A 12,514-nucleotide genomic window follows, 5' to 3' on the forward strand; every position below is an offset into this window, starting at 1 on the left:
CAACAACATCCACTAATATTCTTTGCTGTGCTTGCTTCTGGAAAAGTTTTCCAATACATGTATTCTTCTTGGTCACCTACTCTCTGGAAACTGATGCTAAAAAAATTGAAGCTCAACCCATTTATTTGCCTTAAGCAAAAGTATTTAAGATTTCCACCAACTATTAACTCACATTAGAGTGACTTGCTGTATTTACCTCTGCTATGTTATCTCAGGTACTAATTTCAACAAGATGAAAATCCACATGCATAGTATAGAGTCCCATAGGAAGACCAGTGACTACGGAATTAGTTGTATGTTGATGTTTTGAAAGACACGCGAACATAAAATTTTAGATACTATGAATAAGAGACCATAAAATCTTCATACCTATGATACAGTTATGGAATTTTGAATTCCATACTCATGAATAGCACAGTCTTGGCACAGTGGCATAATGACTCATAACAAAGGGGCCCAATGTAGGAAAACACAGCGAAATTATGGCTGTGATGTTCAGCAGCCACCAGCTAGGATTATATATGAGAGCAACACAACCTTGTAAGATGGAGGAGAGGGCATAAAAACCTAGAAAGGTGAACACCAGAACCAGAATGCTCTGGGTGGCTTTGGATTCGGGGGATGTTTTAGAGGAAACACGGATACAGCGCATATATTGAACCTGCTGCTTGTGCCTGTACAGAATTAAAACCATGGAACCGCTGGACCAGATAATGAGAACAGAAAGCAAAATTTCAGGAAAAACAAAGAAAGCTGTATATAATAAGCCCGTGAATTCATCATGACCTACAGTGGAGCAGTATTTCATATCATTCTTATGTGTCAGGTTATTGCTGTTCCCCTTGGTATACAAATACACAGGGAAAATCATGTTTACTGATATGTAGAGAATCCAGCAGAGAGAAGTAAAGAGTCCAATATGCTTTGGAGCTTTGACTTTAAGACCGTTCCAACAGGAGTCACCCGAACTGATGGTGATGGCTTGGAAGACACTCAAGAGACAGGTGGTGCCCATGGACATGCTCCTGCCAAGTCTTTGAATATACAAAAGAAGTTTGCAGCTGAAATCATTAAAGAACCCTTTCATCCCCAAAGCTTTCATTGTCTCTAGCATTCCTTTAGAAAGAATAATCAAGAAGTTTGCTGTGAAGAGGTGTGTGAGAATCACATCTGTGGTCTTTAATGTCTGTTCAATGTGGTAACGGATGAAGTAGCAGGAAAGAAGAGAAAGATTTCCCAGAATTCCAACTGTGCTCTGAAGTAAGAATATTATTCCTATTGCCAAATCTTTGAGGTCCATTCTGTCATTTAGTACTTTTCCACCTACATTATGGCAAACAATACATTCTCTGATCAAAATGGTGACTTGAACTTTTGTAGCTTTTTTTTTTAAAAAAATATTTTTTGCTGGTGTGAAAGAATTACATATGTTCAAGATTGCAAGGCTATTGTGGGCGACATAACAAGACCCCGCCTCAAAAATACTTTGTTACTGTTACTACTGAAGTCTTTCAGAAACTTTTATTCGAAATGTCAGGATTAAGAATATCAGGGTAGGGGTTTGACCTAGTTCCTCAGCATATATGTTATGGTTGAATAGCTTGGTGTTCTTGTGTGATTCCTAGCAATGGCAATGGAAGTGGTTGATGACTTTTCTGCCTACTTGTGGTACCGTTTTTCACCTACTGGATTGCCTCACCCAGACTTGATATGATTGTGTGTATCTAGTCTTCTTGTATCATACATATTATGCCATGTTTGTTTGTTGTCCCTGGGAGACCTGCTCTTTTCTGAAAGAAGATGGTGGGGGCATGGATCTGGGGGAGAGGGAAGATGGGCTGGAGAGACCTGGAGGAGGAGAGGGAGGAGAAACTGCAATCATGATGTAATCTATGAGATAATAACAATAATAATGATCAAGTAAGACCAAATTGCCTTTGAGAACCAATGAGCAGTGAATAGAAATGGAAAGGAGGCTCATTTCTAAATCCCACAATGACTTGCTATTTACAAGTCATATCAGGGCATAAAGAAACTTTAATACAACTCCTCAGCATAGGAGAAAATACACAGGAAGGGGAACTCTCCTCCATTGTTGGTGAGGGTAAAAACATATACAGCCACTTTGGAAATCAGTATGGCAGTTCCTCTGAAAATTGGGACTCAACCCACCTCAAGACCCAGTAATACCACTCTTGGGTATATACCCAAAGGATACTCAACCATTCTACAAGGATATTTGCTCAACTATGTTCATAGCAGCATTATTTGTAATAGCCAGAACCTGGAAACAACCTAGATGCATCTCAACTGAATAATAGAAAAAGAGAATGTGGTACATTTATACAATGCAGTACTACAGCAAGAAGAAGAAGAAGAAGAAGAAGAAGAAGAAGAAGAAGAAGAAGAAGAAGAAGAAGAAGAAGAAGAAGAAGAAGAAGAAGAAGAGATTTTGAAATTTGCATGCAAATGGATGGAACTAGAAAAAAAAACATCCTGAGTGAGGTACTCTATACCAAACATGGTATGGATTCACTCAGAGATGGATATTAGACATAAAGTGAAGAATAACCAGACTGTAGTCTATAATTCCAGAGTAGCTAGGTAACAAGGAGGAACCCTAAGAGAAACATACATGGATCGAAATAGATAGATAAGATCTCCTGAGTAAATTGGGAGAGTAGGGGTGGCGGAAGAAGAGAGGGTGGAAGGGAAAAAGGAGGGAAGAGGTGGTCGAGATTAGGGAAGAACAGAGAGGGAGAGAAAGAAAAAAGATATATTGATCCAGGGAGCCATTGTGGGACTAGCAAGAAACCTGGCACAAGGGAAATTCCCAGGAAGCCACAAGGATGACCCCAGCTAGGACCCTAAGCAATAGTGGAGAGGGTTCCTGAACTGGCTTTTTCTATAATCAGAGTGATGGCTACCTTAATTGGCATCATAGAACCTTCATCCAGCAACCAATGGAAGCAAATGCAGAGATCCACAGTGAAGCACTGGGCTGAGCTCCCAAACCCCAGTCAAACAGATGGAGGAGCAATAATACAAACAAAGGGGTCAAGCCCATGATGGGGATATCTACTGAAACAGCTTATTTGAGCTAAGGCGAGCTAACTGACTGTGAATGACAGTTAGGAAACTAGCATAGGACCAAACTAGGCCCTCTGAATGTGGGTGACAGTTGTATGCCTGGGGCTATCTGTGGGGGTCACTGGCAGTGAGACCAGAATTTATCCCCACTGCTTGAACTGGCATATTGAAACCCATTCTCTTTGGAGAGATACCTTGCTCAGCCTAGATATAATGGGGAGGGCTTTGGTCCTGCTTTAAAGTGATATGGTCAGACTTTGTTGACTTCTCATGGGAAGTCTTACCCTCTCTGAAGACTGGGTTGTGGGTGGGGTGGGAGGAAAGTGGAAGGAATGGGAGGAGAGGAGAGAGTAGGAACTGAGATTGGTATGTAAAATGAGAAAAGATTGTTTTTAAATAAATAGTTATAAAAAAATTCTTTCAGCATGTATGAAACCCATGAATTTCTCATCTGAAATTTAAACCTAAGAAAATGAAAATATGTGCCCACAACAATGTGAATATTTATCTATTCTTATATAATATGTTTATCATACATCAAAAACACCCTAATCATATAGTCACTAACCATAAAGTGATATTTGAGATTTTACCCAAAGAACTAGGTCTCATCAAATTTTATAGAAAGACGTGGCTATAGTCATGCATGCTTGTTCACATGAGGAAGGAATTGCGGAGAACAGAAATTCACTCAGAAAGTATTCTGTAGGGAAAACTCTTGCTAAATAGACAACAAAATGATAGGATGTGAATCTTTTCAACAGAAGTCTCTGAAAAATGAGCACTCTTAATAAGGAACAAACAAATGATAAATGATTTTCTTAGGATCCATTGTCTATTGTCATAGCGCAGCAGCAGATGTGCTAAGTAAGCACTGTAGAAAACAGCAGCTCTTTGTATGGATGTAGATACAGCAAGCATCTCACACACAGACATTGTGATCACAATGGAACAATCATTTTGGGATATGAGAATATGTGTAACAAAAGATACACAAAACCATGTGTCAGTCATCCAACACTTGTGTCTTTGCCTTCAAAGTTCACAATTCATATATATATGTAAGATACACCTTTTAACATTAGACTTAGTCACATGTTCTTTAAGAGTTTACATACTCAACTGATGTTTTCATGATGCTGTGCTCTGCAGCAATGTAAGTAAAAGACCAAGGTATTCACACAAAACAAATGAAATGAAAAAGTAAGATTCATACATATGATTCCACTTAGGCAAAGCACAACACAGATCAATAGCTTTCTAGTCTCTTATAGGTTAACATACATCTATACACATATCCGTATAACCCCACCTTTCACTAAAACCCTAGCAGGACACTATTATCAGGGACACAATATAAGATTGTATACAGCTAATTGGTAATGTCATATTTCTATTTATTTGGTGAAGGATTTCACAAAGGGCCTCACTTTGTAATGTAAACTGGACTGGAAATTTCTGCAATCCTCCTGCTTTAGCCTCTAGATTTCTGAGATGTAGTCGTAGATATTACATTGATTCTTAGATATTATACAGGAAAAATAATGTTTAATACAATAATGGAGCCTAAAAGTTACTATTAGGTTAGGGAAAGGGCTCAGTTGGTAAAGTCCTTGCTTTGTATATGGAGGTCCTAAACTGAGTCTCCACAAGACATTAAAAACAAGTTGTGTGTAGTAACATACATCGGTCATCTAAGCACTGAAGTGGAGGTATCAACTAAGATCCACTGAACTTGCTGACTACCCAGCCTAGAATCATCAGAGAATTAGAGTCCTGATAGAGACTGTCTAAAAAGATGGTATAATAAAAATTTGTAAGTGTAAAATGTGTCTGAAGAAGAACAGCTAAGTTCTAAGTTTGTCCTCTGACCACACCCCCACACCGAGCCTGATATTAAATGCATGTGTATGGACACATACACATTCACATGTACACAGAGAAGAAATTAAATTACTAATAATACTACTAATAATACTAATTCATACTTAAATGCTTTCATTAACTAGTCCCATGATTAAGTCAAATGATTAGTAATAGATTAAGATTATGAAAAGAAATTAAACTGCAAGTTTGAAGTTTATAATTTTTCAACTTTTCCAGATGTGGGCATGTAATTAGACTTTCCTTCTTACCTAGTTCTTCTTCCAATACAAATTGCTCACCTGACTCCTTCTCAATGCAGATCCTTCTGTTCAGTGTACGCTTTGTGACCTCCTGAAATCCAGCACTATTATGATGGAGGTGTCTCAACTCTGAGATAAAGGTCTGGGCTGTGACCTCATCTCCCTTTGGAACTGTAGTTTTCATGTCTTCTGCATAGGCAATGACAACTTTAGCATTGGGAGTCAAGAACTTTTCTGGAACTTGTTTTGATAACTAATCACCAATTTCAATTGTCAGTTTTCTGTGAGTGTCTCCAAAGAGACAGTGTTTGGAGAGGCCCTTACATGCTTATGGTCTCTGAAAAATGCCAGTGACACAGGATTTAGAGAATATCACGGTTCACAGGAGGCATGGTCCCTTTCTGAATGAAGACGGAAGAGTAGTGGGTGGAGATGGGAGTAGAAGGGAGTGAAGTCGGAAAGGGGAGTGGGTGGGGGAGAATATGGGAGGCAAGAAGAGAGAGGAACTGTGCTTGGCATGTAAAATAAATGAAGAAAATTATTAAAAATAGGTTTAATTATAAAAACGCATTGAGTGGAAACTGGATTAACTCATCGTTACTTTGCTGAGAAAAATGTGGACCATTAACCTTGCAATAGGAATGTTATATAGAATAGGAAGAAACAGAAAAAGTAGAGACTTATTGTTTGCTGCCTGGCCAGTAAGTGTTCTTTGAAGGTTTTAAGGCAGCATAAACATAGATTCTATACAGTACATAGAAAGCATCATTACTTCTGACCAACATGTAAGCCTTCAGTTCCCACAACTCCCTGAGTTTTAGTAATTTACTTCAAAAAAGTACAAAACTAGAAAACTGTTCTGCTAAGAATCAAGGTTTATTAGATGGAAAATTATTGAGTTTGAGTGAAAAATGTCTCTGACTGCCTCAAGAATTTGAACACACTACCATAGTCACACTGATGAATATCTTGCATATCACCATGGAACCTTCATCTGGTGATGGATGGAGATAGAGACAGAGACCCACATTGGAGCACTGGACTGAGCTCCCAAGGCCCAGATGAAAAGCAGAAGGAGGGAGAACATGAACAAGGAATTCAGGACCACGAGGGGTGCGTCCACCCGCTGAGACGGTGGTGACTGATCTAATGGGAGCTCACCAAAGCCAGCTGGACTGGGACTGAATGAGCTTGTGATCAAACTGGACTCTGAATGTGGCTGACAATGAGGGTGAACTGAGAAGCCAACAATAAAGACACCGGATTTTGATTCTACTGCATGTACTGGCCTTTTGGGAGTCTAGTCTGTTTGGATGTGTACCTTCTTAGACCTGGATGGGGGGGGGCTTGGACTTCCCACAGGGTGGGCACCCTGACTTCTCTGAGGACTGGAGAGCGAGGGGGGGGAGTGGGAGGGAAATGGGGAGATGGGAGGAGGTGGAAATTATTAATAACTAAATAAAATAAAATAAAAGAATTTGAACACTTGGTGCTCTACAGTTTATACCATTCTGGGAGGATTGGATGGTGCAACTTTTGGGGGATAAAAATGCTTCATTTTAAGAGGACTTTAATATTAAAAGCCTTGTGCACCTTCCGTTTTCCCTTTGCTTTTTTTTTTTTTTTTTTTTTTTTTTGATTTTTTGAGACAGGGTTTCTCCTTAGCTTTTGGTTCCTGTCCGGAACTAGCTCTTGTAAACCAGGCTGGCCTCGAACTCATAGAGATCCGCCTGCCTCTGCCTCCCGAGTGCTGGGATTAAAGGTGTGCACCACCACCGCCCGGCTTTCCCTTTGCTTTTGAGGATGTGACTACTCTGCTTCCTGCTCCTGCTGCCTTGTCTGCTGCTTGTTGCTCTGTCTCCCTGCTGTGAGTAGCAGTCCCCATGCATACAAATGGCAGTAAACTCTTCCTTCTGTAAATTGTTTTTAGTTATGGTGTCACCATAGCAACTGAAAGTTACTAACATGGAAATTGTTACAATACAGTGGAATGTCGCTGTGAAACCTCTGACTGTTATTTGTGGAAGAGCTTGGAAATTTGGATGAGAAAAACAGTTTAGTGCTGTAAGCAGAAGGCAAGACTTGGAACCTGGAGAAATGTAGGGCTGAGAGCAAGTGGCCTTTAAAGGCTGGCTCAAGAAGTTTGAGAAGAAATGAGGGACTTTTATCAGCAACCATAAAGAACATTGTATGTTATGTTAAACAAAATAGGAATCATGTAGTGTTCTAAGTCCCTAGATCCTAAATTCAAAAAACTAAATTTGGAACTACAGAGTTTGGAGATAAGCTTCTTTCTTGATTTGAAACCTTTCCTCACCATGCCCACCCTCTCCTCTGTTCCTCACTGTTGGGATTGAAATTCATATTCTCTATCAATCTATTTTTGAAGCATTAATATGAAGGGTTTTTTTGGTTGTTGTTGCTGTTTTAGTTTTGTTTTGCTATCATAGGGTATTGTAGTTAAGAAATTGCCTTGAGTCTCAGGAAAAAATTTTGAACAGTGTTGAGACTTCTAAAGTTGTACAGAATGAATTTTGTGTCATCGTTATCCACAGGGTTATGAAGAAAAGGAAAAGGTGTGATAAATGCCTGTCATAGACTTCAGCACGTGTATACTTGGTTTTTCAGTGGTGAAATATATCAATTTTTATGGAGAATTTATGAAATATATCGATGGTGGATTCTTGATGGAAGGAGTGAGAGTTTATATCATCACCCCACTTGTATTTCCCCTCTTTGCTTCCTGTGTGGATATGAATCAGATCTCTTGTCCTCCTGTTTTGGTTATCTGTTCTCATGCTTTTCTTCCCTTTTATCTTCTCCCTCTTTTAAACATGCTGCCCCTGGAATCATTAGCCTGAATAAATAATATCTTCCACATATCAGCTTGGTCATGGTATTTTACCATGGCAACAAAAAGCAGCTTACTCATACTCATGCTGATATGTGCTGTTCTCCACAAATTCCTTTATTGTTCTGTGTTCATTGTCTCTCCCCTTAGCCCAGTTACTTTTACTGATATGGTTTGAATAAAAGTTTTCCCATGCAATCCATGTTTGAATCCATGGTTCCAAACTGATTGTGCCATTTAAGGAAGTTCTTTTGAAATTTTGGGAGCTAGGATCTACCTGGGAGAAGCAGGTTATTCCTAGGAAGGACTGTGTACTAAGAACTTTACCTCTTAACACTTGAAAGCTATATTGAGCTCTGACAATGTTCTGGGATTTTGACTTTGGTTTTTGCTGTCTTTTCCAGTCTTTGCTGTGTGACTCTAATAACTCTCTCAAACGTGTGGCCACCCTTGTAGTTGGAATCTCCACTTTATTGCATCCTACACAGGCAACATATTTAGCCTATCATTCCCAGAAAAAAAAAGCAGGAGTAAGAAGACATCATTGGTGGTAAAATTCATTGAGACTAATGCTACAAAACAAGATGAATGAGTAAACAGAATGGTAACCTTTCATATTCATAAAAGAACAAAGTGAAGAACATGCTTACATTTCCACAAAAAATATTACCTTCAATATAGAGATCGTATTTACACTAGTAATTGCCAGGCATTTGCATGGTTCCCAAATCTTTGTAACTCAGTCATAAACTTCACATAGAAACCAATCTCAAACCTTCAGTGGGTACAGTCTTTTTGTCATCAAGAGTTCTGGCAGGAACGACAAACTGAGATGCTACTCTGTATCTCACAACATGTAGGGGACAGTTATGCTGAGATTAATGCAGCCAAGAGATAGTTTATTTGTGTATATGCACCAGGGTCACTGAGATCTTTAGTCTTCACCTTAGACTAGCAGTGATTACAACAAAGTTCCCTGAAAAGGAAGCCTGTGGCTTCACCAGCAGCTATTGTGACAGTGTCTTTTTAAGTAGGACATTAAGATTTATAAAGTTCTTGTGAAATGCTGAAAGGATCCAGGATGACTTGATGACTTTCCCTTCTATATACCAGAGGACTGTTTGGTCTCGAGTTTCTCAAATCAAGGGGACTCAAAGCAGTCTGAGTGCTGCCAATCAAAGGGTCAGATTCTTCAGTAAATTACCTTTAAAGCTCAATGTCCTTTGTTTATGGCTAGAATCCACTAATGAGTGGGTACATAACATATTCATATTTTTGGATCTGGGTTATCTCAGGATAGTGTTTTCTGTTTCCATCCATTTGCATGCAAAATTCAAGATGTCATTTTTTTTTCCTGTTGAGTAGTACTCTTATGTGTAGATGTGCCACACTTTCTTTATCCATTCTTCCATTGAGGGGCATCTAGGTTGTTTCTAGGTTCTAGCTATTGCAAATAACGCTGCTATGAACATAGTTGAAGAAGTGCATTTGTAGTATGATTGGGCATCTCTTGGGTATGTTCCCAAGTGTGGAATTGCTGGATCCTGAGATAGGTTGATTCCCAATTTCCTGAGAAATCGCCAGGACTAGGATGTTCTGGGTGGCTCTGGAATCAGGGGAAGTTCTGGGGAAAGATGAGAACTGTGGATATATTGAACCCGCTTCTTGTGTCCATACAATACGACAATCATGAAACTGCTGGAACTGACTAGAAGCATAGACAACACCCAAAATACCATATAGTGATTCTACTATAGTATCACGTCCTGGAGAGGAGGAGCAGAATTCAAAACTTCTTTTTTTTTGTTACATTTTTGCTGAACTTCTTGGTGGATAGATACACAAGGAAAATCATATTCATCAACATGTGTGGTATCCAGCAATGATGAGAAGCCCATGAACCTTAGAGTTTTGACCATGAGATCCTTGTAGTAATGGGAGTGGCGGGGCTGCATCCCCAGCACCCCGGCCGCCTGGCTAGCTTATGCCCCGAAATAACAACACACAAATTGTATTCTTTTTTTTTTTTGTTTTTTTTTTTTTCGAGACAGGGTTTCTCTGTGGCTTTGGAGCCTGTCCTGGAACTAGCTCTTGTAGTAGACCAGGCTGGTCTCGAACTCACAGAGATCTGCCTGCCTCTGCCTCCTGAGTGCTGGGATTAAAGGCGTGCGCCACCATCGCCCGGCCCCAAATTGTATTCTTTTAAACACTGCTTGGCCCATTCTGCTTGGCCCATTAGCTCTAGCCCTTACTGGCTAATTCTGATATCCCGATCAACCCATCTCTAATAAACTGTGTAGCTCCAGTCTTACTGGGAAAGATTCTAGCCTACGTCCATCCTGGGTCGGAGCTTCATTGCGTGTGTCTCAGAGAGCAGAGCATGGCGTCTCTGCTCCAGAGAGTATTGCTGTCGAGTCTGAGCTCACTTCCTCTTCCTCCCAATATTCTGTTCTGTTTACTCCTCCCACCTATGTTTTAACCTATGAGGCCAAGCAGTTTCTTTATTACTTAACCAATGACCTTCCTCCATCAGATCCTTCTAACATGTGTTCCTTAGGCTGATGGTGATAGCCTGGGAGACACTCAAGAGACAGGTAGTACTGATGGACATGCTCCTGCCAGGTCTGAGAATATATAAAATAACTTTGCACCTAACATCACTGATGAACTGAGTCCACTCAAAAGCTACTGTTATCTGCAGCATTCCTTTGGAGAGAATGATCAAGCAGTTGACTGTAAATACATGTGTAAGAATCAAATCTATGGTCTTTAATGTGCCTTCATTGTAGTAAGGGAATAGATAGTAGAAAAGAAGAGAGAAGTTTCCCAGAATTCCAAGTGCACTTTGAAATGGGAGCACTATTCATATTGCCACGTTCCTGGACTCCATTCTGTCATTCAGTGCTTTTCCCTTAAATTATTACAACAAACACGCTTCAGAGTCAAATCATTCCTTGAACATTTCTAGGCTTGATTGTGTTTGTAAGAGAATCATTTGAGCTCAAGATTTAAAAGCTACAGTCTGCAACATAGTAAAACTATGTTTCAAAACAAATATTTTATCATCATTCATAACGTTCATTGAACTGACCATGGTAACTCATGCCTTTAATCCTAGGATTCTAGAGGAAAAGGCAGGAAGATATCTGTTTATGGGTTTGTGGCCAGCCTGGTCTATGGAGCAAGTTCCAGGACAACCAGGGCTGTTACACAGAGAAACCCTATCTCAAATTACAAAACCAAAACCAAAACAAAGAAACAAAAACTTTTAGTGAAACTTTAGTAGTTGGTAAGCGGAAATATTTATGGATAGAACTCCAAGTACACTTCTTAGAAATATAAGCATTAAGAATAAGTGCAGGTCACCATGGGAGAATTTTAGCTCATGAATTCAAAGGAAAAGAATGCTCATATCTACAGTCCAGAATGAACCGCTCTTTCATATTGGAAGAAAAGAGACCTAAAACCACAATTTCCAGCATGAAATAAATCCATACAGTTCTCATGTGATAGTGAAGCATAAAAAATTACTTGTTACAAAATAGCACAAATATGTATTCTTAGTGAAAATGTTCAATGTTTGTGGAAATAGACTCTAACCAAAAGTTTGTTAGAAATTAGATGGTACAGTGAGAGCTAGCTGTCATCGAATTTCACAATATCTCACAGATACATGTAGGCTTGCTCATTTGGAGTTAGGGTGTGGGAGAGAACCACAGTGAGTGTATTCCGTGTGTTGAACTCTTACCCTAATTACAATAGAATGAAAATGTTGAATTAAACCACCAAAAGTTGAGGAGTAAACAGGGAATAATGTGTAGTGTTCTTATTAGATATATGTTTTGGTGTCAACCTACAGTAACATAAATATAAAGGAAAGATCATAAGATACACTAATTACTTAAGTATGAGGAAAAGGCAGGCACCTATGAACTGTTGCCGTTTCAGCAATAGGAATTGCTGAAAACATTTAAGAAGAATGGTATACACTTTGGGGTATATATCCAAAGGATGCTCAATTGTACCACAAAAACATGTGCTCATCTAAGTTCATAGCAGCATTGTCTGTCATAGCTAGATCCTGGAAACAACCTAAATGCCCCTCAACTGAAAAACGGATAAGGAAAATGTGGTACATTTACATAATGGAGTACTACACAGCAGAAAAAATGTCATCTTGAAATTTGCAGGTATATGAATGGATCTAGAAAACGTATTGAGTGATGTAAAGCAGACCCAGAAAGACAAAGATCATACGTTCTCACTCATAAGTGACTTTTAGACGTAAAGCGAAGAAATGCCAGCCTACAATTAACAATCTCAGAGAACCCAGACAACAAAGAGAACCCTAAGAGAAATACATATGGATCTAATGTACAAGGGAAGTAGAAAAAGACAAGATTTCCTGAGTAAATTGGGAGAATAGGGACCATAAGGGTAGAGGGGA

At 39.3% G+C, this 12,514-nt stretch overlaps 2 protein-coding genes across 2 annotated transcripts in view; one reads left to right on the forward strand and one right to left on the reverse strand.

The window, feature by feature from the left end:
- LOC142832944 (uncharacterized) overlaps nucleotides 1-12,514 on the forward strand; it is a 776,034-nt gene that overhangs the window by 167,455 nt on the left and 596,065 nt on the right. The gene's annotated exons all lie outside the window — the stretch shown is intronic.
- LOC142833007 (vomeronasal type-1 receptor 4-like) lies at nucleotides 404-1,300 on the reverse strand. Its single transcript, XM_075943970.1, has one exon. The coding sequence runs from the start codon at nucleotides 1,298-1,300 to the stop codon at nucleotides 404-406; it is 897 nt and encodes a 298-aa protein (XP_075800085.1).

The sequence above is a fragment of the Microtus pennsylvanicus genome, chromosome 1 (genome assembly GCF_037038515.1).
Source record: "Microtus pennsylvanicus isolate mMicPen1 chromosome 1, mMicPen1.hap1, whole genome shotgun sequence".
Taxonomy (NCBI): domain Eukaryota; kingdom Metazoa; phylum Chordata; class Mammalia; order Rodentia; family Cricetidae; genus Microtus; species Microtus pennsylvanicus.

Coding starts and splice junctions, on each gene's coding strand:
- LOC142833007 (XM_075943970.1), bottom strand. CDS start 1,300: ATGGACCTCAAAGATTTGGCAATAGGAATAATATTCTTACTTCAGAGC.